This window comes from Tachysurus vachellii, chromosome 19 (genome assembly GCF_030014155.1).
Source record: "Tachysurus vachellii isolate PV-2020 chromosome 19, HZAU_Pvac_v1, whole genome shotgun sequence".
Taxonomy (NCBI): domain Eukaryota; kingdom Metazoa; phylum Chordata; class Actinopteri; order Siluriformes; family Bagridae; genus Tachysurus; species Tachysurus vachellii.
Genome location: NC_083478.1, coordinates 15,878,577 through 15,905,888, shown reverse-complemented (window position 1 = coordinate 15,905,888; position 27,312 = coordinate 15,878,577). Strand labels below are relative to the sequence as shown.

Sequence of the window (27,312 nt, the reverse complement as noted above, 5' to 3'; positions counted from 1 at the left end):
CTTATGTTCCTCAGATGTGCCGCTAGCACTCACTGAACAACACAGACGAAGTGGAGTTGAAGCTCAGAGCAGCAGCTCACAAGTGCTCCTTTTCTTCTCCTCCGTGACCTTTATCTTCTCTCCTCTGACCTTCATCTTTTCCTCAAATACATAAACACGATGAGCACATTCGACTGCAGACAAACCGGACCAACCCTGTGGTAAGTGCGTTCAAGTCTTGCATCCTTTCTTGTGGGTTTAGTTTCAGTTTCAACTGCAAAACAAATTGCATGTGTACTTCAGTTAAACATAAGTAACTGGAATTGTGTCATTATACAGTATTGGTTTTTTTTGTTGGTAAATTGTTGTATTTCATCTGTGTGTAGAAACTCGTAATCTGGTTATAGACTCTAGACAAGTCGATCCAATTCATTATATATTAATAAAATCACACCTTCCAAATCTATATGTATAAAAAACTGTATAACTATTAACTAGTCAAAAAAGTTAAGCATTTTATATATGTGCATCATGATGTTACGTACACAACTAATGAACATGTGCTTTATATGTTAGATTAGATTAGATTAAATTATATTAGATTCAACTTTATTGTCATTGTGCAGAGTACAAGTACAGAGCCAATGAAATGCAGTTAGTATCTAACCAGAAATGCAAATACAAATGTATATAAATAAATATAAGTAATATATATATTATATATATACATTATTGTACATAATGCAATTAATGAGGTAAAAAAAAGCTGAGACCAGCTCAATGCCCACAACTAAATATTACATAAGGTGCAAATAAACAAGTATAACACAAAGATAAATGATCAGAGTGATGTATATCGATAACGTATTTCTGTAGACCAGTGGTCTGAACAGTGTAAAAGGTGTTAGGAGGTAGAAGTGTGCAAAGGAATGTGCAAAATATCAGGAGGCATACTAGAGAACACTGTAAGTATGCAAGGGATACAGGGTATTGTACAGAGAACTTTTTTTAAACATTAGGTGGTCCTTCTAGGATGTAATGTTCAGCATCTGGGATTAGAATTCAGTAGGCTGACAGCTAAGGGAAAGAAACTTCCTGAGTCTGTTGGTGCAAGAAAGAAGACTCCTATAATGTCTCCCACATGCGAGAGGAGTAAACAGTACACGTTTGGGTGAGAGGAGTCTTAGAGAATACTTCTCACTCTCCTTAGGCAGCGTTTGTGGGGAATGACTTTGATAGAAGGTAGTCCAACACCAGTGATGTATTAGGTATTTTTCACTAGCCACTGTAGGGACTTTGAGTCTGATACAGTGCAGTTGCCATGCCACACTGTGATGTGGGGGGACATGTGAGCTTTCCTAAGGAAATAAAGGTGCTGTTGCACCTTCCTGAACAGAATAGATGTGTTGAGGGTCCAGGAAAGATCCTCAGAGAGATTGACACAGAGGAACTTCAAACTAGCCACATGCTCTACTAGTCTACATGCTCTACTAGTCACATGCTCTACTTCAGCTCCATCAGTGTGGATGGATGGGCATGCATGGTCTTTCTTAGTTCACCAGTGGTCCACAATCAGCTCTTTTGTCTTCTGGGTTTTGAGTGCAAGGTTGTTGGCACACCACATTGCTGGGTGCTGAACCTCATCCCTGTAGGCCGTCTCATCATCACCAGTGATCAGGCCAACCACCGTGGTATCATCTGCAAACTTGATTATGGAGATAGAGCCATGCACAGGAATGCAGTCTTGGGTGAAAACGGAGTCGAGCATTGGGCTCAGCACACAGCCCTGAGGTACACCAGTGTTTAAGGTTAGGATAGAGGAAGTGTGATAACTGATCCTAACAGATTGTGGTCTGTTGGTAAGAAAGCCCAGGGTCCAGTTTCAGAGGTAGTATACACACACACACACACACACACACACACACACACACACACACAGGCATGTAATGTATACATACACATCTATGCATATAAAATGAGAGAGCGAGAGAGACTCATGCCAATATTATGACTCTGATCTCCTGGCACAACAGTCTATAGACTTTACACATATAAATGGTGCAAAAGTGGTGTTCACTGTAAAGTGGTGTTCAGTGTTTTCTCTCAGCATTCTGCTAAAAAGACTGCTGTGTGTGAAAACCCCAGGAGTTTCTGAAATACTCAAACCAGCCCATCTGGAACCAACATCCATGCCACACTTTAAGTCACAGGGATAATGCTTTTCGCCAATCTGCTGTTTCATGTGAACATTATCTGGCCTGTAGCTGCACGATTTGATGCACTGTGCAGCTGTCACCTGATTGGCTGATCAGAATAATTGCATAAATAAGCAGTGTTTCTATTAAAGTGGCCTGTAAGTGACAGTATGGTGTTATTGCACCATATACTTATACAACAACCATCTTGCACACTACAAAGGTGTACAAAAATACCATATGGAAGTGATTAATATTAGACATTTGTTGCAGATGGTGGTGTAGATGTTCTTGCATCACATCCTTATGACTCACATTTATGATAAGCTTGATTTAATGAAAAGATTAACATTTAAATAATAAAAAAAATACATTTGTTCTGCCTCACTGCTTATATTTTTTTTCCTTATGACGGTGTGGTTATTTCCATGATGATAAATTGCTTTTAGAAATAATACAAGCTTCTAAGATGCATCAGTACTAAATCATTAGGCATTAAAACCACTTCTGTAAGTTGATATATAGCTGAAGTTCTGTGTCGGGCTTTTGTGTTGTGTCCAAAATTTGAAAACCACAAAATTTAGCTTTTTGAGACAAAAGATTTTGAGACAGAAGTATTGATAATGTTTAGTCATCAGAAAAAAATTGCACTTGAGGAAGAATATGATTTTTTGTTGCAGATGAAAAGATGTCTGGAGTCACACACTTCTGAGATCCGTCCGTTTGATCACAGGCATAGAGTCAAGAATATTACTCAGAGTGGCAGAATAATACTTACGGTATTCAACATCGGTTAACATTGTTATACATGTATTGCAGGAGTGTCAGACTCTAGTCCTCGAGTGCCACCATACTGCAGAATTGATTATTCCCCCTTATTTAACACATTCCACCCATCAGGTCTAGGACTCTTTCCTTAGCTGGATTTTTGGGTTTCAGAAGATAAAATAAATTTTGGATTTCATTAAAAATAAATATTCTATAGACTATGAGGCATTTTGTTCTATGGCAAATGTTGCAAATGTATTCTTTTTTTATTTTTGCATATCCATGCCTAGTTAGAATGTGTGGCATTATTGATTCATGTTACCTTAATGCTGGGTAAAATAACATTATTCTCATCAGAACGTATTAATAATAAATCTCTCTCCTGGTGGCTTGGAATTTTTTAGGCATAAGTCACTTTTATCTAAATGCACCATATAATTACTTTTTCTTGCAAAGCATGGTGTCTGAGTGAGCAGCAACTCGCACTGTGAATAAGTGGAAATGTTCAGAATGTTCTCTCCCTGGATGCAAAGGGTCATCAGTGCTAGCCATCAGTGAAGAGACAGCTTTTGTAAAAAAAAAAAAGCTAGTGGCTATACATTAATCGGAGGAGGTATAGCACTTTGAGGACATCAGTCTGAACACCCACACACCCATCAACCCTCACAACAACTCCCAACTCCCAGAGAGCAATGTTTGCAATAGCTCTAATGGCTAGCTTGCGGGTGGGAAAGATTGCCATTTGCATGTCATGAATTTCAAGTATGGAAACAAGTATGATGAAAATGAGTTTAGCCCGAGCGGAGGGTTTTGTATCTACAGTATCATGTGCACACTCTTATCCTGTGCATACTTATCCTGTGCAACTTTCTCCAGTTAACTCTCACAGTAAAAAATAGAATTAATTGATCAATGATTTGGCGTCCACAAAAAAATATAAAATAAATAAAAAAATTTTTTTTGAAAAAGGTGAATATGAAAGCACTGAATAATTCAATTCAATGTAGTTGTATTGCACTTTAAACAATTCACATTGTCTCAAAACAATCAAACAATCAAATTGTAAAGCTTAAAATTAAATTACTATTTATCACTAACATCTATTCCTAATGAGCAGATCTGTGGTGAGCGTGGCAAGGAAAATCTCCCTGAGATGATATGAGGAAGAAACCTTGAGAGAAACCAGGATCAGAAGGGAAATTCATCTTCATTTGGATGACACTGGACAAAAAAAAATATAAATGTAAATAATGTCCTTTCTACAACAGTTTGTAGGATAAAAATTAGAATCAGTGCACTTAGTGTTTTTTTTTTTTTTTGCTCATTTATTGGTTGCTATTTTTGTTATTCCTGTGGGAAGTTAGACACCACAGGGGAACCTTTCAAGCTAATGGTAGTTTGTCCTTAGGTGCAGATAGGACAGAGCCCAAGCATGTATTTAATATCAGGCTTTTAACAAATTCTAATCTTTAACAAACACTCATTCACAATTTACTTCTATTAGGGGATAGTTTTTTTTTTAAATAATGTTGTTTGACAAATATAAGCCGTCTGTTGCTAAGTTCTGTTGTTTTGCTCCCCTTTCAAGATGATAGACATTCACAAGGCAGCATGCTCAGCTCCCCATATACATTTCTAGACTATCTATGGGATGTGGTAGTGGTTAAAGTGTTGGACTTCTTATCACAAGGTTGCAAGCTCAAATCCCAGGTCCACCAAGCTGCCACTTCTGGGCCTTAGAGCAAGGCCCTTAACTCCTAATTTCTCGGTTGTATAAAATGAGATGAAATGTAAGTCACTCTGGATAAAAGTGTCTGCTAAATGCCATTAATGTAAATGTCTAGACTTTAATGACCTTCCACCTGGTGGTTGAAAAGGAATTACAATAAGCAAAAGTGAACACCGCTGATAGGAAATGCATCTACTGTGTGAACACAGTTGAAGTCAAGTTCTGACATTGATCAAAATGAACGCTGCCATCATTTCAGTAGTTCCATAGTTTAGGACTAGAATGGATGTGATTCATAATGTTATTAACCGTATAAATTAGTTTATTCATGTGTCTTTCGAAACCATCAGAAGTTAACCAAATGCTTTTAACATTATATCCTTTGTATTGAATAATGTAAGGATTCAGCAAATTTGTGCAACTGAACAACAGTTTGTTGAATATCATGAATTTGTTTTTGGCTCTCAAGCTCCGATTATGGATTAGTGTTTACATTCAAAAAACTATCAACTGTATTGTCAGTGTTATTGGTTTAACCAACTAATGTTGCATAATCTAAAGTAAACACTACTCTAAATATTAGGAGAAACCTTGAGAGGAACCAGACTCAAAAGGAATCTCATCCCCTTCTGAGTGACACTAGATCATTTCAATTCTATAACTGTGTCGTCCTTGGTAAAAAAAAAAAAAAAGTGCAATTGTGCCACCAGGAAATTCTCTCTAGTTTTAACATGAATCTATTTTGTTGAAGTTTCACTGATGGAAACTTAAATGGAAATTGCAGGCCAAAGCTGTCTCCATGGTTTCAAAGTGGTACTCTTTACAGCAATCCCATGTATCACTAGGTTGTCCATGTAAGCCATCCTCAGCAGCGGTGAGCGGTTGCCAATTGATGAGAACTCCAACCAGAAGTAGGGCATGAGGATGGATCAGGCAGGTCCAGAAAGCAGAATACAATATACAAAAGCTAGACCCTGAATGTTGTACAAGATAAATTGTGCTTATTAAAGATACATGTAAATCTGGTGCCAACAGAACTGCGTGGTGGGTTTTGCGATCATGTGATGTGGCTTGAGGGCAGCCATGACGATATTCAAGTTATCAGAGTGTTTTTAATCATTAGAGAAAGTGCAGAATGTACTAATGTATTTTATATCTGGTTATACTCTTTGAACATTAATGCTTTTCGATCCATACCTTTGATCTTTTAATGGCCATTTTCAGCCAGAAGATGATTCTGACTTTTGACTTCAAGTCAATAATGTCCAACTCGTTTACACAGCTTAAAAGGCTCATCTCTGTGGAAGTGATGTAGTCTGATTATTTGGAGCCTTTTTTACCATGTACTGTACAAGCCCTAAATTTCATTATATTATATTCAGCTAATCGCTTTTTGTACCTCGATGGCCAGTGTAACAGTGTGCAGTACACCACAGGCATAATTATCGATCACAATTCTCATTTTTTTTAGATCATGGGTTGTCTGGACATCATGTTAAAAGTGTACACTGACCTGCAGTTACAACATGCTCAATTACTCTGTTATGCTTAAATCTTTCCATGCATATCTAAAATCTGCCTACACAAGCTCATTTTTACTTAAATTTTTTTGAATTAGTCTTCTCATAATTGGTTGTCTGGTTTCTATTTTTGTGGTATAATCATAATGAAACATTAATCAGGGTAATTAAGTGAGTTGGAATTGGACTGCAGGAACTAATTAAATGCAGGCAAGTTATGTCATGATTCTCTATCCAGTTACAGTATGCTACTAAGCCATTAACATTCCCCATAATATTTTATCCCCTAGTGAAAGATCAATCAATGACCATCACATTTAAGCACATTAAAGTTCATGGCAGGCAGGGGGAAATGTTTAGATGGCATTTGTAGGCTTGCAGGGGCTACAAATCCATTACTTCACCTTTTGCTCAGTGTTTGCGTGTGCTCACCGCTCACACAGTGCTCACTGCTCATTCTTTGGCCGTTTAAGGGCCATTTTAATCCATCTTATCAGCTAAAGTGCACTCCTGTCTTCTCAAAGGTCGCTGACACCATCAAATAATGCTCAATATTTTTACTGGCCCTTCCCAAACTCACCATTTATCTCACCACAGCTCCCATGTCATCTTTCTTTCGATATCCTAACAAAATGCAATTTCCCCCACCACAGACCACCATAGTCTCAATTCCAGGAAGTACTTCGACATAATGGAGTGTATCCACCCAGAAAGCAATGAGCTTACTAGTTTGTGTTTGCTGTCACCCAACCAGAATGGACTATAACTGGACAGAAGTTATGTTAATGCATGTGGCTGGTGCATAAAGTCTTGTGTATTTTTTATGTTGTGGTTTTGTGTGAGTACAGGTTCTTGATCTAGAGATTAAAGGCATGAAGTTAAAACAGAGAGGAGGCAATATAATATTCAGAACAAATCTCAAACAATTTCCAGAAAAGAGAAACAACACCAAAAATATATCTGACTGCTCTAGTTTACTACAATTTCCTCCATTATTTGTGACCAGTTTCTGTAAATGTTCATTATTCATGCTGAAACATGATGCCATCTTCTAATCTCAGACCAGAATTCAGGTTCTTTTTTAAAATACCCCTATTGCGTATAACGGTGTATTGGGTCCCAGGTTCAACCCAAAGCTCAGATTACTTTCTGACTACTCACATGTCCATATATGGCTTCCTTCATGTTCTTCCCATTGTCTGAAAAACCATCAAATGTATGATGACTGAAAATATTGTAGTGTTACAGTACATGGTCAACATTAACAGATACTGTACATGTGATAGTCAATAACAGGAGAGGACACTAAACATTTACAGTTATTAACTTACAGTTTTCCTTAAAACTTAATTACATTAATAATGAAAGGGCCATTTATTAAGAACATGCTAAATGAAAGAAAAGGCAGGGTTGACCTTTTTGTTACAGATGTTTGATGAATAATCTAGACCGTAACTGGCTTATTCAGTAGCTGTAAACCCATAAATGTTTGTTCCTGTTAATTATATCACCCACATTAGCTTGACTACAAGAGAGCCTAAACTGTAGGATTTTTTCCTTATTCCATCTGTCTGAAGTGCTAAAATTCTTTGTGAGCTCTTATACAGAAACAAAATGAGGAGTTTATGCAATAACAGGATTAATACATACAGTAACATTTATATGGTTTCTCCTACCTTGTCTAGTGAATTACTACTTTTAGCCTTTAGATTTGATGTGAACATCAAATCTACTGAGCTTAATCAGGTTCCATTGTTACACACCTTAAGGTTACATACTTCATGTCTGTGTATAAAAGGTACAAGCATAAATACTAACAATCATCTGGCATAATAACGGGATTGACTTTTTTCTGTTTATCAGTAATTGTTAGCTGTTAGTTGTTGAAAGCAAAGAAGGTCTGTTCAATCTTATATGGGCCGTGTGAGGTAAAAAACTATTGATATCTCAGTTTCTTGGACAATTACATGTTTTTGTACAAAGGTGTACACAAATGGTCTACCTTTGAGGCTTACAGTGGCTTCAGTTACTGCTGTTTCTTAATATACTGCCCAAAGAATCACAGATGCCTTTAAGGTAGGCAACAAAATAGAAACATAAATGAATCACATACAAAAACAAATTTCTAATATATATATAGTTCATAAAAAGAGAAACATTGCCAAGCCTGGCAGCAACAAATAATCTAAGAGGTTAGACCACTACACTGGATAATGGAAGAATCTTTTTTCAATCTTGAAGGAAAAAACACAGAACTGATATATATTATAAACTATATAGACTGGTATATAGTATATATACTATATACTACACTATATGACTATATAGGCATAGAGGTTTCAAGGACCACAAAGAGAGAAGAATAGACAATTTGATGATAGATCGTTTGCTACATCAGCCACTACAATCCACTGGTAAGACTTGACAAATGATACAAGAAGAAAACAAAAACTCATAATAGAAAGAACCTGGGAAACATTAGTAAATTTTCAGGATCAACGAGGGGCTAATGTTCTTTTCTAGCTGAAATCATCAGCTGTGTGTATTTGTCACCTATTTAAGATAAAACCTACAAAATAAGATGAAAGCTATCACTAGTAAGGAAGCTCATTAATTTGTGTTTATAAGCAGAACTCATTTAAGTTCATTTAAGAGTAATTCATTAGGAATTCAGAGCACTGAAATTCAGGGCTAAATAATGAAAGAAATGTGTTGCTATCCAATTATTTAATCATTTTTAATCTAGATATAAAATGTTACTGTATAAATGCGATATAAAATGAGTGACTTTTATATAGTGATGCATCTTTAATTGTAAATGGAAATTAATCGATCTAGTTACATTACACAACCGTAGACACATGCTAATAAACTGACTATAGCTGGTGGTGTACGCAGCAGCACACAGTATACATATTCTGAGAATGATTCATCAAAAAATCAGCCTGAAACAGAAGCATCACTGTGCCAAAGGTTAAGCTCAGTGCAGATACGGAGACGTATACATCCACAGAGAATATCAACTGATTCTTTATCTATGGTCGGCCATGATAAGGGCTGGAAATGCAATTGTAGCCCTGAAGAGCTGCTCTTTTCAATATATTCTGCGATTTATTAAATCCACCCACAACGTCTAAAAAAATGTGTACTTTCCTCTCTGCCTTAGAGGGTACAAGCAAAGGTCTTACGATGTGATTTTGGCTACAGGCATATATTGGCCTGAACATTTTAACATTTGAAACTGATTTTGACATGTGTTGTGTGTTCAAAGAAGAAATATACGAGAAGATATTGCCCAAGAGATGTTCGTGTGTAGCCTGAGGCGCGGCGCAAAAATATATCTTCTTGTATATTCACCATGTCGGAGCTCTAAAGGGGCTGTGAAGGACTTGAAGCATTTTTCAACAGAGTACAAAGGCGGAAAGTGGATTTATTGTAGGTTTTCCAGTTTTTTTCATATAAGGTCGTCTTTCTAGCATCTGCAAGGTTATGTAGAGGTTAAAATGGTTAAAAAAGTTCCCTTTTGACTTGTTGACCGAATGTTCTGTTTAAATGATTGCATTCACATAAATATTCATAAAATGACAGATACTCGATTGCATATTTCATCAAATGTTTTTTGCAGTCTACAAGAAAGTTCAGGGACAAAATTAAGAGAATTGAGCCATGACAGATCAGTTCAATATAAAAATCTGAACAACAGCACTTATAGGAAAAAAGAGATCACTACACACTCTAGCATGTGGAGAAAGCAGAAAGTACTCCAGCGAAATGTCCCAGAGGATCCGTTCAAGGGTAAGGAGCCTTGGTGAGTGGGAGAAAAGAGAGCAGAAGTCATGGAGAAAAAGAAATAAAAGATCCAGGATGTGAACAAAGAAATGAAGCCGGATAGGTGGGAGGCAACTGCTCAGAGCATGAGATGCGTGGGATGGGGTGGACCAGGGTTGCCAAACATTCTCACCAGGAAGCAGGAAAACAGTGTCCAGCAGTGACAAATAGACTGAGTTACAGCCTTGAACATGGCAACCAGTAGCGCAACATTAGAATTGACATTTGCATAGGTTTGAAGAGAAACAAAATAAGTTTCAGCATACTAAATCCACATCTGATATTTATGTTACTCTCATGTGGGTTAACCATAATGACACAAGCTATAATTTCCACCTCACAGCTCCAGGGTTTAATCCTGAACTTTGCTTACTGTCTGTGAGAAGCTTCATGTTTTCACTATATCCATGTTGGTTTCCTCCAGGTTCTCTGGTTGCCTTCTACTTCCCCAAAACATGCTGGTAGGTAATTTGCCTATTCTAAATAAGCGTAAATGAGTTTGTATTCATGTGCATTATGCTATAGAACACATGCCCAGTGTTCTCGGGATAGGTCATATACAGCCCTTAACAGGATAAAGCACTTACTGAAGATTAAATGAATAAATGAATGACGGGTTTATTACGGGTCTATCATCGGTTGAATTATTTTACGGGTCTATTTCAATGATCAGTAGTACCTGAGTTTGAGAAGACAAAGAAAAAAATACAACACCTTCAATGACCACTTTATCTTTACATACAACATGGTATAATGAATCGACTGGATTGCTGAAATGCTAGTGCTTCTTCAAGCATTTTTATACCAACCATTAATTTCAGTAAATCTTGTTTACACCATTTTGGTAAGCATCAGTAAGTGTAAATGACCTGGAGCATGTTTGAGGTAGCAACATGAACAATGAGATGGAGCCAGAGAACATCTGTGAGTGGAACAGTATGAAGTGGGAAGATATGCTAGTTGTTTCAAACAAAATCTCAAACCTGTGAGTCCAAAGCAATTGCAGAGGATAAGCCCTTGAGCAATGTTGTGATCTCACTGCTGCAGAGAGAGATAGGGGGAGAGTGAGTGCTCTCGACTCGACTGCATAAGACTCATCTATGCTTTGCTTATGCTTTAGGGATGCCCTCAGTTACTTCTGGCAATGCAGACAGAAGGCAAGCAGGACAAAAAAGGTACACAAACCACAGCCTTTTCTCACTCCTGTGCTCAGGCGATTGCTACTGCAGTTTAAGAATCAACACAGTGTTTCTGGAAGAGCTACTTTCCACAAGTGATTGAAGATTTGAATAGGCCCTCCGATCAGGCTTAATTTTTTTAGAATCTTTGATTCACAGACATGCTAAGCTGCTCTTACAAGGACCTTGACTGTTCTAACATATTATTCATTCCAACAGAACACACATCACATACATCACACACTAATGAAACACAATAAAACAGAAGAGAAACAGTATTTCTATTCCTTTGTATGTCTGCACATACAGTATGGTGGTAATGACAATAAAGAACCTTGAACCATCGACATTCAACCTAAATCAGGGCATTTGTGTACATATTTGATATATATCTCAGACTTGATGTGCACATTGCAATGCAAAGTTAAGATATTTTTCCTATATAAAAAATATGTCTATGCCTTATGTGTCTTCACTATTTGTAATGGGGGCATGGTGGTTTAGTGGTTAGCAGGTTTGTCTTACACCTCTGTTGTTGGGGGCACAATTCCTACCTCCGCAATTTGTGTGTGGTTTCCATGTTGTCCCCATGCCTCTGTGGTTTCCTCCAGGTATTCCAGTTTCCTCCCCCAGGCCAAAAACAGCCTGATAATTATATTATATTATATTATATTATATTATATTATATTATATTATATTATATTATATTATATAAAAAATAAATATAAATACTATATAAATACTATATAAATATAAAGGCTCTCTAAATTGTCTGTAGTGAGTGTTCAATTGGGACTTGTGATAGACTGGTGTCCTGTCCATAGTGTACAGTACGCTTCCTTGTGCTCTGAGTCTAATGGATTAGGCTCCAGGTTCCCCATAACCCAGTAGAAGCGATTTAGAGAAAGGATAGACTGGCCTCTTGGTGGTCTGGTGGAAGGATTGGCTCTCATTGCCACATCCCAGGTTAGATTCTTGGACAGGGACCCAACCACTAAATGATTTGAATGAAGAACAGAAAGAAAAAAACTTTTATGGAGTATTTTTTTAACCTTTGCATTGTATAACTCAGTATGTGACAAAGAACCTTAACTTGAAATTGCTATATGCTATATATGCTATGCTATATATATATATATATATATATATATATATATATATATATATATATATATATATATATATATATATATATATTATTGGGGAGTTGTACAGACACTTATTGAATTTATTATTATTATTATCATTTCTGGTAAGCCTTCAGAGTGCTGGAAAAGCATTTCACAGGGGGTAAATTCAGCCTTCACCCACTTCCATACCAATTGGCATGTAGCAATGTGTAAACGATTGGGGGTGTGGTTGTGGAAACTGGTGGGAGCTTCGACCCTGTGTTTCTGACACCCTTGCTTTAAAGGTGTTAATCTTAGTAGTGGCCAGTAGTGAATACCTCAGTTTAATCACATTTCCCATTACAAAGGTACAGGCATTTTTCTTTTTTAGATCAAGTCGTTTGAGGTAAACTATTTTCTCCACCAAGTGACAGGTCGTTACACACCACACTGATTAAAAATATATTGTAAACAGTAAAAATGTAGTTTAGACAATGCTAAGAAAAAACAATGTAGTTTATTGCTACACTTCTAATAATAGTTGAAAAGGTTATATGCAGCATGTCCTGTTGGTTACTTAAGGCTATTTGTCTCTTTCAGTTCAATGCGGTGAATCAGATCCTTATTGAATCAGTGTTTAGAGACTTTTCAGTTAAATAACTTGCAAGTATCTACAATATTAAAGTAACTTGTCAAGGTGTCAAACTGTAATACCTTATTTCAATTTATCTTCATCAGATCAGGTGAAGGATTGTATAAGTATTTTTGGATATATTACAGTTCTTATTAGCCATGATTGAAAGGCCCAGGCTCTACATGACCTTGATGCCTCGGCACACACATTGAGAGAGAGATTAGCAGACAGTCTTTTTTTCCTTCAGGAGTAGAATAGTTAGCAGAAAGTGCATTTGTGTAAAGACTGAAAGCCTGTTAGACTGATCTCTCTTTGATGATTGTGTAAAGATCCAATAAATCTTACTTTACTAAATCTTACGTTTTGTGCCTGCATGTCCCTTAATTTTCACTGGAACCTGAGACTCAAGACAGACAAGACAATCTAACGAGTTCAGAAGGTCACAGCAAAAACAGCAGCATCCTCACCACAGTCACCACCATTTTGATATAAAACAGACATGGTGCCTCGGCACACACACATCCTTTTTATGTGTAATGAAACATCTGCTTACATTAACCTCACTTTGCTACTACATACACGGTTTGATGGAACAGACCCTCCTGTTCTTTAGGAAGGGAAATAAATTACATATAAACATATGAATGTGTGTGTAGCCAAGCAGTATTGAGTTATATTTGTTAATTATTAAAGCTAAATTGCCCTGGGGGCCAGTTTGGGAAACATAACAGGTCTATAATAAAACATTGCATCTTTCTATTGTAAAGGTTTCAATTGAAACAAAGTGCTTGGATATTTTGGTTCTCTTAACCACAGTGTCAATCACTGTCGAGGCCGCCTTCTTCTGTTACACATTATGATCAGTATGTGTCTATGCTCCCCTCCCATGTAATTGTTCCTCTCTTGTAGCATACAGCCCTCCATAGGATTGAAGGGTGGCAAGAAATGTAAGCAATGGGAGAGCGTTGACACAGCAGACCTTGCCCAATAGCACAAAGGGCATAATTTGACAGGGCCGGAAATAAAAGGCCAAATGTAATCATTATCTGGTGCTGACTGACATTGCAGGTGCCTAATAAGCATCCAGTGATGCATTTCTGCCCTGGTTTTAGTCATCCAAAGACCCCTATCTTAATCCCTGATTGGAGCATGAATGTGCTGTGGTACCGACACTAATTTGTGACTTGTGAACCAACTGCTTCTTAATCACAGTAATTAATTTAATTAGTTTGGACACCGGCCGAGTTGTTGAGCTACTGTGTGTGAAATGCCTTTGTAACCATGGTCTGGAATGCATTGCTAAAGATATGTGCATTTATTAGTATCTGTTTATGATTACTGTTTAGTTGTGATGTCAAAAGGACATGTAAACATAAATAAGTACTTATATCAATTATTAAATCGCATATTGAAAAATCTTTAAAATCTTAAATTGATAACTCTTGATGACATAAAGTCTCTTTTATTAGATTATACTCGGATAAATGTGTTGCATTCTGCAAATGCATATTATATTGATAATATTGTATGCAGGGATGAATGTATTCAGAGCATGCATATAATATAATTGCAGGTTTGATTATTGCAACACTTGATGTTTCTTTGCATCAGAAACGACATTTTCATTTATATATGCACTCACCGGCCACTTTATTAGGTACACCTGTCCAACTGCTCATTAATGCAAATTTCTAATCAGCCAATCACATGGCAGCAACTCAATGCATTTAGGCATGTAGACATGGTCAAGACGATCTGCTGCAGTTCAAACCGAGCGTCAGAATGGGGAAGAAAGGTGATTTAAGTGACTTTGAACGTGGCATGGTTGTTGGTGCCAGACGGGCTGGTCTGAGTATTTCAGAAACTGCTGATCTACTGGGATTTTCACGCACAACCATCTCTAGGGTTTACAGAGAATGGTCCGAAAAAGAGAAAATATCCAGTGAGCAGCAGTTCTGTGGGCGCAAATGCCTTGTTGATGCCAGAGGTCAGAGGAGAATTGCCAGACTGGTTCGAGCTGATAGAAAGGCAACAGTAACTCAAATAACCACTCGTTACAACCGAGGTATGCAGAAGAGCATCTCTGAACACACAACACGTCGAACCTTGAGGCAGATGGGCTACAACAGCAGAAGACCACACCGGTACTAGTAAGGTGTACCTAATAAAGTGGCCGGTGAGTGTATATCCAGAGCGATTTACAATTATTCCATTTATACAAGGGCCCAGCAGTGGCAGTTTAGTGGTCCTGAGATTCAAACTCACTACCTTCGAACCAGTAAGCTAATGGCAAAACCTTAATGAGTGAGGGAGGTGAAGCTGGAAAATGGTTTCCAAATTATTCTTCAACTGAGTTGTTTTTAAATTATATTTAATCTGTCGCCTTAATGCAACCAAGCTTTATAGTAACAAGAATGGGAAAAAAAAAATTATCCAATAAAAAAACAAGGATGCTCCAGTTTCTCAACCTTAAAGACGCTGATTCACCATCCATTCCCTAAAAAGCCAGCAGTGGCCCTGGTGCTGAGCTGAAGGGCAGTGGCACTATTAGAAAAGTGCGTTTTGGTGCATTACAGAGGAAGCAGTTCACTGCACCCGAGCACTCAGTATAATACCATTAGCTGTTTGTTCCACAAGCTCTTTTGGGCGGGTAATTAGAGTCGCAGTGGTCACATAAGATAGCACTCATTCCTTTACAAAGGAAATGTACTCTGCAGCAAACCTTACAATGTCTGAAGGATTACACAGGATACTATACTATATGTGAGGCTCTGTTATTAAAGCAAGAAAAAAGAGACAAAGATTTGACTGTTTTATCCATTGACATTGACAAGTTGTTTATTTCCATGTTTAGAGATTCAGATATTAAAAGTGTGGGGTTTTTTTTATTTATTTAAACATCTACATTCATTTTTTCACAAAATCATATTCAGTCATTTTCAGATATCCAAAAAACTATTATTCAGTTCCCATTCCCATGCTGTGTAAATTTGACCAGTCAAATTTACTCATTCATTCATCTTCAGTAAGTTTATGCCAGATCTGGAGCATTTCCTAGTAACCTAGTACACCATTCAGACACACACACACACACACATTCATACCTACAGCCAATTTAGCATAATCAGCCTGCCTACTAGCATGTGTCTTGAACATGTAGAGGAAGCAAGATAATCTGGAGGAAACTTATACAAGCATGAGAAGACTGTGAAAACCATACACTTGATATAACTCAGGATCAAACTGAAAAAAGTAACCAGACTTTCCAGGGTTAGGCACAAACAGTCGAGCTTAGAATACAAAACCTAGCTAATCAGCATGCTGGTGAGAAAGTCTGGCGAGAAAGTCTCTTGGCTAACCATGTCTTCATGTTCTATGCTTTGTTCACAGGGGCATTGTTATGGAACAGGTTTGGGCCCCTTAGGTTCAATGAATGAGAAATTACAATTCTACAGCATACATCGGTTTTCTACAATATTGTGGTGGGGAAGGCTGTTATAAGGGTGTGATGGTCGGTTGTCCAAAAAAAAAATAATTTCTGCCATAAAGTGTAGGGTACATATTTGAATTTCATTATAAAGAATTCAGTGTTTTTGATACACTTTGTACTATGCAGAATGACAAGACCACTGAAATTTCTAATTGGTAAAATGAAATGAGCAAAATTAAATTAGGAAACTAAGGGCAGCATGGTTAAAATAGCCCTGGACAGCTGTTAGAGATTACTCTATTTATTTGAGTTAGTGTAATGTTCTTCACCTTGAGACCATTTTAATCATATAATATTCGTCTAGCCATATCTATTTAAAGTGTACATTTGGGTTCACTCTGATAACATGCACTACTTATTTCTTATTAATGCTGAACAGCCAATGACATCAATTAATGCTTATTTCATGTCCATAAGCAACATAAGTTTGTATACAGAGACAGCCCTACAACATTGTGTTCCTTCAAATATTTCTGTATTGATTTAGATATACATTTAAACTCAGTATATATCTCTTAATGATTAATCTATGGCGATTAGATCAGATATTAATTCGTGTGGCTAGGGTTTAGACTTAAGATATTGATGCCATCAATCTTTACAACAACCATGCGATAAAAGTCACGTCTTAGATAAAAAAGGAACAGCGTAGTTGTCCAGATGCAGTGTTTTTCCCCAAAGAATAAAAATAAAAATATATTACTTTACAAAATATTAAAATAAATACATTTTCAAGATTTTAATTTGTTTTTAATATTTAATTTTAAATTTGGGTAGTTTTTGGGAAACGTTTCGATTTTGAAAAGTTTAGTTTACATACTTTATATAGTTTTTACTCATTCTTTGATGGGTGGATAATTTTGTATTTGGCTTTACGCATATGGACTGTATACTAATCCATTTGTTCATCATTCCCTTGTGTAGGTGAAAGCCAGTGAATAATTGCTGGCCTCCAGGCATGTGAGGCGCTGTGAGATTGGAGGTGTCTGGGTGAAAGATGACTTTACTGGCTGGCGATGGCTCAGACTATGACTACAGTGCCTTAAGCTGCATCTCGGACACCTCACTGAACCCACCACCCATCCAGGAAAGAGAAGCCCTTAAGGGTGTTTATTACAAACGAGCCCGGTGTCTTGCCAAGGATCCTGATTCGGATGCCAGCTTCTTGCCTGGCACCCATCGCTTGCATGCCATCATCAATGTGGGTGGCCTGCGCTACCAGTTGCCATGGAGCACCCTGGATGACTTCCCGCTGTCACGGCTAGGCCGTTTGCGTCTGTGTACAAGCTTTGACGAGATCATGTGTGTGTGCGACGATTACGATGTAGCGCACAATGAGTTCTTCTTTGACCGAAGCCCGTGTGCTTTCAGAGCCATCTTGACATTCCTGCGTGCCGGCAAGCTGCGTGCTTTGAGGGACACTTGTGCTCTGTCCTTCCAGGAAGAACTGCTGTACTGGGGTGTCCCAGAGGAAAAGCTGGAGTGGTGCTGCAGAAGACGTCTGATTCAGCGCATAGAGGAGCGTGATGAGCTTGAGAGGGTGGCAGAGGAAGATGAAGAAGTGGAAGATGATGAAAGTGACAGAGGTGGTAGGGAGGGAGCAATGGATAGAGAATCTCGACTTGGCCACTGCATGGTCAAGCTAAGGGACATGGTGGAAAGGCCTCACTCAGGTCTCCCTGGAAAGATCTTCGCTTGCCTCTCAGTGCTCTTTGTCACCATTACAGCCATTAATCTATCCATAAGCACCATGCCTGCCATGAGAGAGGAGGAAGAAGCTGTAAGTTCCTGAATTTACTACAACAGCGTACCTGCAGAACAATTAATCCATATATAAGTTCACTATGTATTGGTCACAAACAACATTCAGGATTTAAGAGCTCTAGCTCTATGTGATTTATATTTCCACTAGTATTTCAATAAAATATAAAAAGACTAGACATGTAGTGCATGGAAAATTTATTATTTAGATTTATTTGATTTACTAGAACCTGAGTCTAAATTTAAGTAGCTGAATTAAATTCACCATGCTTGAAAGACCCATTTGAATGAAACTTATATGAAAGCTTCAGGCATCCTACTAAACAGCTTGGATGATTCCCAGGATGATGCAAATGTGAAATGAGCAAATACTGACATCCTGCCCAGAATAGTAGCATTCTTTAGCAAGTAAACATTTGTATTTCACAAAAGCTTTTTTTTCTATGCTGAATTCTCACCCACCAGATTTTAAATGACATTTTTTTAAACATACATTTCTAAACTTAATTATTGAATAGATCATTTTTAACCAACTATACAAATATCTACAAATCGGAGTGAAAAATTATATTAACATCATTAGGGCATGTAGGGCTATTTTCTTTTAAGAAATCTGCCCATGTGGAGATTTAATATATGGACATTTAGACATTTAGGCATGTAAATATAGTTAGTAGTATATTTACATTTACATTTATGGCATTTGTCAGACACCCTTATTCACAGCAACGTATTTTTAATTTTTGTTAAATATACACATAAAACAAACAGGGAAAAATATTGGTCATATCAGCATCAGCTGTATGACACATGATGGTACTTATCCATGTGTGATCATGGTGAATTTATTTATGTTTGGCTTATTTGTCTTTTAGGGAATGCCTTGCACTAGAAAAAGATAGCTGAGATTAATTCTATGTGTTGTATCATCGAAAATGGTGAAAAGCATAAAAACTAAATACAAAGAGATAAAAATTTAAGAAACACAAAGCTTGACCTCCTTCCCACTCATACATGCCAGGGTTCTGCAGTGGTCCCTACAGTGGTCCTGTTTCATCAAAACTGTAGAACCCTGGCGTGTGTGCATGGTATGATTTCATATTATGGAGGAATTGTAAGATACAATAAAAAAATGCAAATATTGGCCCCATCCTAATATGGAACTTACAACAATTTGTTCTTTATTGTGACAAATGCAGCAGATTTGATTACATAGCCTGGGTATTAAAAAAATAAATCTTAAATTCAGCCCAAAGCAACAGTAAACACTAGCAGAAGTACACACACATTTTTTATGTTCTGTGACTTCACTCCTTTAGTGAGCTGGCCAGATAAATTTTATTCACCTTTAGACTAATCGCTGCCTTATCAGAAAACATCAGAACAGCTTTAACATTCAGGTATCTCCATATCCAAAAAATAACAGGAAACTATTTAATTTCCAGGACAGTGTTGTCATCGTTGGAAGTCATAGAGTAGCATATAGAGTAAGAGCAGAGAAAAGGTGTATTCAGAGGGGGGAAAATAGGCTTGTAAACTTCAACTATTTTAACACAGTCGGCTGCCAGACTACCTTACTTGCGCAGACTACCTTTCATGCGTTCTATTACAGAGGCCAGTTAACATTTGTCCATGAGCTGCATCCAAGCTGGACTTTTGTCACCACTGATATACAGTATGTTTGAAGGAATTGTACACTATATGGCTAAAAGGTTTCTGGACATTTAACCGCTTAACACCAATATGTGCTTTTTGAAAATCCCATTGGATTTAGTGCCCTCTTTACAATTATAATAATCTCCACTAGATATTGAACTGTGGCTTTGTGGCTTTGTCCATTCAGCTACTAGAGCCTTAGTGTGGTCAGGCACTGATGTCAGACATCTGGGACACAGTCTGCATTTCAGTTAATCTAAAACATGTTCAAATGGGTTGAGTTTAGCTTCTTGCTTTGTGCACAGTCACATTGTCACACTGAAATAAGTTTGAGCTAAGTTTCTTAGTTCCAGTGAATGACATGTTTAATTCTGCAGCATACAAAGACATCCTGTACAATTGTTGCAACAGCTACAAGATTTTTGTTTGAATCTAGCTCCAAAAGGCAAATTTAAAAGACAATCACCAATCTTAGATCAGTATCATTTACATGTTTAAATGTTCCCCCGAACAACACCAACTAGCAAATCTCAGATATAATGTCATTCGTGATTAATGAAAACAGTCTGCGTTTAATAATCATGTATTCACTGAGGTAATTAGTCCACTTTGGCCCTTTGTTGTTGCAGACACAGCAAACAAATAGCTTGATTTAATGCTCTATAGTGGTAACACCTACACAGCATGATATCACTTTGCATGCCACATAAATTCCCACGTTGTGTTTCAGCTACACAAAGTCTTGAAGAGGGACAGGAACTGTACTTGTTCAATCTCCTTGGTGAAAAAGAATTTCTCAAATGATGCATATCATTTCTTAGAACATAACAGTTTTACAGGGACATTCAGTACAAGAAAGATTTAAAACATGAAAGTGTTGCAGTTACACAGATTTTCAGATTCAGCAGCTTTTCATGCTAATTGAATTTAGACGCCACATGAATATAAATGGCTGCCATCAGATATAAAGAGTAACAGGGCAATTTAATTATATTATGACTTACTCAAACATTGTACTACCTTGGCAAAAGCTTTAACGTTGTGTGTGGTTGAAATAAACAATTCGATTTTATCCTAAGCTTTCAACACGTGTATAATTTCACGTTTGACCTTTTCTGCAGCAATAGTAGTAAATGCACTGAGCTTAATGCATCACTTTAATACCTCAGTACCACTTAGCCTAATTCTGCATTTGTGGGAGTTTGTTTCATAACACTAAAGTCTTTCTTCTAAAGAGAACATCAGAAGAAGTGCTGGATTCAGGACCACCTGTAATAAAAAAAAAAAAAAAAGGATAGGGATATTAAATCATCTCAATTTACAATTACGAATGAGATGGTCTGGGGTTTCTTCCCAGGAGACATGTAATAGCAATGTCCTGTGCTCATCTGCGGAAACCTTGTTAGCACGGCAATATGCTTAGTCATTTCTAATGTTTCCTATGCAGGCATCATCACACAAACATTTTTGCAGAGCAAATCAACACATTGCTGATGGGCAGATTTTCAGCTGCAGCATGTAGTGCCAGGGTGCAATCTGGATGTTATTGATTTTGGGCGATATTGAAAATGATAAAAATGAAGATGTGTGAGTTGTATGCAGTACAGAAAATGATACTGAATAAGACAAATGTAGAAAATCGTTGTAGTATTATAACAATGCTTAATCTCTAAACAGTAAACCTTATGAACGTTTGTTCATAACCTCCTTTTTTTATTTTTAAAGTCAGTCTGTTTTTGAATGGCAGAAGAATAAGTACTATTCATTCAATGTGTTTTTTTTTTCTTTTTTTTTTTTAATCCACCAAGAGCATCCTAGTCAATATTTACACCACCATTCTACTTTTCGGTGAATTTTCTTACAGCCTAAATTCCTATGATGTAGATGTTCAAAAACTATGCTCATGTGAACATCTGACCTATGGCCATTTATACATTTATATACTTGATTGTGTATTTAAATCCACACATATGAATAAACAACCTATACCAAATCTGGAATGTGGTTTAAAAATGGCCATTTTGATTTATGATACTATATTTACAGAACAGCATTTTAACTATTAATATTTTATATGCCTAATAAATGTATGTCATTATATGACTTCATATTATGATTCTGTGTTGGAATTTCTATGACAGGGACAGATAATGTGTGTAAGGTGCAAGATCTCATTAGTGGACATAGAACTGGTTATTGCTAATGAAGAAAACACTTATAATTGGATGAAGAAGCTGGTCTAGTGCTAAAGTGCTGGAATATGTTGTGTGGGTAAAGTGGTAAAGTGCTGGGTACTGCTTCCCTCTGCTGTTGTGTGTTCAGCATTGCAACCGTGAAAAGCTGAGACTAAGATGATTTCTTATGGCTACATCATAACATAATGTCAACAGATATCAATCACGTGTTTTTAGACCTTTTATGATGTTCTCATGTGTAGTGGACTTTTTTTTTACCTGTTTCATTCTTGATTCATTCTTTTTTATTCACACGGTGTCACGTGTTTACTTGATTTTACGTTTCATTACACAATAGTAAAACGCATTTGTATGTTTTTCCCCTGGTCACATGTTACTGTACGCACATAATCACGTGTGAAAACTAAACTGCATTGTAACAGCGCTTTATTTTAAAAGATATGAAATATTAATTGCTTCTGTTGCATTTTGTAGGGTAAATGCTCCCAGATGTGCTACAACATCTTCATCGTTGAGACAGTGTGTGTGGCGTGGTTTTCTCTGGAGTTCACACTGCGCTTCATTCAGGACCGCAGCAAGCTGGCCTTCCTCCGTCGCCCGCTCAATCTGATTGACGTGGTGGCCATCTTACCCTACTACATCACTCTGGCTGTGGACGGCACTTCCACAGGCTCGGGCAACAGCTATCTGGACAAAGTCGGGCTTGTTTTGCGCGTCCTTCGGGCTCTGCGCATCCTGTACGTGATGCGTTTGGCGCGTCATTCGCTTGGCCTTCAGACGCTTGGCCTTACCGCACGCCGCTGCACGCGCGAGTTCGGCCTGCTCCTACTGTTCCTGTGCGTGGCAATCGCACTCTTTTCCCCTCTCCTGTACCTCATCGAGAACGAGGTGACCGCCACGCAGGAATTCAGTAGCATCCCAGCCACGTACTGGTGGGCCGTGATCACAATGACGACAGTAGGCTACGGTGATATGGTGCCACGCAGCATACCTGGCCAGGTGGTGGCGCTCAGCAGCATCCTGAGCGGCATCCTACTGATGGCTTTCCCCGTGACATCCATCTTCCACACATTCTCTCGGTCCTACGTGGAGCTGAAGCAGGAGCAGCAGCGCCTCCATCAGCGGCGGACTCACTTCCTCCTGCGCGGGCGCGTTCCTGGTCTCGGCAGTAATGCGTCACTAGACAGTGACGTTCTGTTTCCCAGCGCCTCGTCTGATCTGAGAGACCTAGATGACTGAAATATCACAAATGACACAGATGACACAAATAAGAATAAAACAAATGGAGTGAATAAGGACATGTCCGGTTCAGACACATTCAGCAGTCTGAATTAGGTCGTCACTCTTAAAAATGAGCTCCAGAGGGCTCAGTATTTAAGAAGTCAGCCTTTAACAGACACAGGGTGAATTCAGGTATATCAGATGAATAACATCTTCAAGTGATGGTTTCCTGCTTCTGTATTTTCTTTCTATATGCTGAACATAAAAGAAGTAGTGGTATGGGTACTTATTACCTATAGTTTACATAAAGTTTCCCAGCAACATGTGATTTCATTGCTTATACCAATCTTAACTTAAACAGTTTCTAATTAATAAATTGAATTATCTAGAATGAGTAAATCATGTATCTTTAGTGTAAGCCAATTACATTAGAATCTGGGGATGTGGTAGCCTAGTGTTTAAGGTGTTGGACTTCTGACCAGAAGGTCATGAGTTTGAATCCCAGGTCCACTAAACTGCCACTGCTGGGCCCCTGAGCACAGACCTTAACCCTAAGTTGTATAAATTGAAGTAAAATGTAAGTCATTTAAATGTACAGTAAGTGTGTAAGGGTGTCTGCTAAATGCTGTAAATGTAGAATCTCGCTAGACTGTTGGCACTGATGGGAATTTTAAGTACAGCGGTACAGCAGCTCGAGTAGAATGGCCATGACCCTTAACATGGAACAAATGTTAGCATTTGAATGAGTTCAATTAAATAAACTTTCAGTGTATGAATTTGGAAAAAATAAAATCAAAGATATACCAAACCCTGCTAATATGCACTATATGGCTAAAAGTATGTGGACACCTGACTGTAAAAGTAATACTTCATTAAACATTTTCCACACAATTGTCTAGAATGGCTTTGTATGCTGTAGCTATAATATTCCCTCTTACTTGTGCTAAGCCTCAAAACGTCTCAGTATGACAATGCCCTTAAGCACAACTGTAAAGACATGGTTGGCCAAAGTTGGTGTGGAAGTACATGAGTGTTCTGAATAGAGCCCTGACCTCAACTCTGCTAATGGCCTTTAAGATAAACTGGAATGCACCCCAGACCTCCATACTCACCGTCACTCTCACCTCATTCATGCTCTTGTGCTCACTCCAAAACACCAAGATCTAGAGAAAAGACTTCCACGTAGAGTAGAGGTTATACAGTAATAACAGCAAAGGTGGGACTAATCTGGAATGGGATGTTCATAAAGCACATATGAGTGTCAGTGTCAGGGTTCCACAAAAATGTAGGCCATATAGTGTATGTGTCCCAAATGATCAAACATGTCATCAAAATGATTCTCAGTCACTCCTAACAAAATGCTAAGCCATACTTCTTAGAATATGATAGAACTATTTTTCCATCACGTTTTATTAATGGTTCAAAGCGGTGGTAAATCAATAAACTGTATAACATATCTGCATTCACCCTTTTAAAATGTGTTACATTACATTGTTCTTCTTTTTAACCATCATGATACCCATGATATGAAAACACAGAAGAGGATCCCATGTTTAAGAAATTAAGCAAACTATTTATTCCTTAAAAGGTTAGAACCTGTATTCTAGTATATCATATGTATGTATTTATTCCTCATAATATTTCTGAATACTGCCAATCTTACAGCACAAGTTTGAATCAAAAGAAAGTTAATGTCCTATACTATAGGCTATTTAAGCACAATGCCCATAAGCTACAGTAAACACATTAAACAAATCAAGACCATACCATCCAAAAGTTTCCAAAATGAATTAAGAAGTCACATTTTGTATAATGACTTGAGGAGTGATTCCCTACGTGGAGTAACAAATGAATAAATTTGTTTTGATTTGTGTTGGTGCAGATTTACTCTTTACATACAACTTCTCAAGGGTACAAGATACATGTAGCTTTGATTATGCTTTTGATACTTAATTGTTCCTCTGGATTGTTATTGCATGATTTATGGTCATAGTGAACACCAGAGGGCAGCATAATATCCAGGTTGATGCAATTGTTGTTACAGTGAAAGGTTTAAGGATTATGAGAGAAAGTAAAACAATTACACCAGCTTTTGAATATTTGAACCTGGTAAATATAATGTTTCTTCATACATTATAGAATCCTGTGAAAAAATAAGCAGAAGACAACATTTTCTTTAACATTGGTCCAATTCTTTTTAATTAAAGGAAATTCAATAAAACAGCAGAATTTCAATCTTTTGTATTTTAAATTTTAAAGTATTTTTAGCAGTTAAGTATATTACACGTGCACTTAGAAAAGGAAATTGAAATATATAGCAATAGAAATATATCTACCTGTGAATCATAGACCTGAACATGAAGAAAATGTCAGAGATTTCAGAAAACTTATATAAGCCAAAGCAACAACTTCATATTTCAGCAGACAATGGAGCAGCTGTTCTTTTTCCTGTGGCAACCAGCCTGGCCTGCATTTCACCTCATTTGACCTAACATTCATTGATCAGTGGTATGAGAACGTGTGACATCTGTTGATAGGGAAATATCTGTGGAGCGTATGTGCCACTGGGAGAGATTAGAGATAAAACAATACCGCTTTTCAAATGCTCTTGTCAAGTTGTGTTCACCTAAAAAAATCTGTTTACCAGCCCTCTCACCCCTACCCACCTACCTACACTTTCTGACACCCATTCTCTATCACAGTACCTGACATATAATGTACTGTATACACCAGTACACTTGGGCAGAATCTGCTATGCTGCCTAGTCATTAAATAAAGGTTATTGAAAAGTGATGCAAGACATAATTTGTTCTGCGTATGATTCCTGTAACAAAGCTAATGATTCTAAGAATAGCCAGTCCACATTTTTTTTAATTAATTTTATTACAGTGGTGCAAATTACAACCTTTTTATTACAATCTATTAATTATTGACATTTTATTGTTATTATCATGGTAGATTAAATAGGTTTGAATAGGTTTAATCTAAAACTTAAAATTAATTAGGCCTTAGACTAATATGTTTTGGTGTACTGTTCAGGGATATTAGAAAAACTGTATCCTTTAAATATAGCATATAATCATAGCATTTTAAATAATGAACTGAATATTCTGGTCTTTGTCTACAAAATGGGCTAGACAGGGATAGATGGCCCAACCTTGAGCTAGACAGGCACAAATTGAAAAAAGAAAAAGGTGTGCAATAGTCTATATCTATAAACCTACAACTTGTAACAGCAAGTTTTTTTTTATTATAAAATAATAATAATAATAATAATAATAATAATAATAATAATAATAATAATAATAATAATAACTAGAACTTACATTTCATGAAGAAAATGTGAATGGTGCTTGCACGTGGCAAATCCCGGAGGCTAGTCGAGACGAGCATGTGACGTCATCTGAATACTCTTGAGGAAGTTTTCCTCATTATGCTGAGGGTTTTGATGTCACATGACCATGTTGTGCTAATTTTTTATTTTCACGTGACATCACGTGACGTCATCAAAATGTCACATGTCCATGTTGTAAAAAGTTTTTTGATTTTGTATATTTTGGGGGCGGGGCTGCGGCACAACCGAAAGGCCAGTCGGTACACCAATTTAAAAGTTTGTTCAGAGTATCACCCTAAAGGAGTTGGCCGAGTTTGCTGTAGATAGTTCAAAAGCTTGCCGAGTTATAAACCTCCAAAGTTTATAATGGGAGTCTATGGGAAAAAAGGCCATTTTGAGACCCGGTACCGGAAGTACCGGTACTCGGATCGCTTAGAAAAGTCATAGCACACCTCTCCTCAATGAGCCGGTCGATTTGACACGTCATTCATGGGTCTAGGACAAAAGCTGCGGGACAAGTTACGCGCCGAAGTTTTGTCCGGCACAATAGTAATAATGTTGCTTTGCAAGCACCATTAATAATAGGGAAATAGGGTAGAGATTAAAAATCAAAAAGTTAATGTACATGTGATAATTGTACCAGCAGCTGTACCAACACACACACACACAGTGTCACAAGATGAAAATCTTTGGCACATAAATAAATAATAACAGA

At 37.4% G+C, this 27,312-nt stretch overlaps 1 protein-coding gene across 1 annotated transcript; it reads left to right on the top strand.

The window, feature by feature from the left end:
* On the top strand, window positions 1-26,157 carry kcng1 (potassium voltage-gated channel, subfamily G, member 1). Its single transcript, XM_060894893.1, has 3 exons — window positions 1-200; window positions 17,355-18,210; window positions 22,517-26,157. The coding sequence occupies exons 2-3, from the start codon at window positions 17,428-17,430 to the stop codon at window positions 23,279-23,281; spliced, it is 1,548 nt and encodes a 515-aa protein (XP_060750876.1). The 5' UTR covers window positions 1-200; window positions 17,355-17,427; the 3' UTR covers window positions 23,282-26,157.
* The last annotated feature ends 1,155 nt before the right edge of the window (window positions 26,158-27,312 follow it).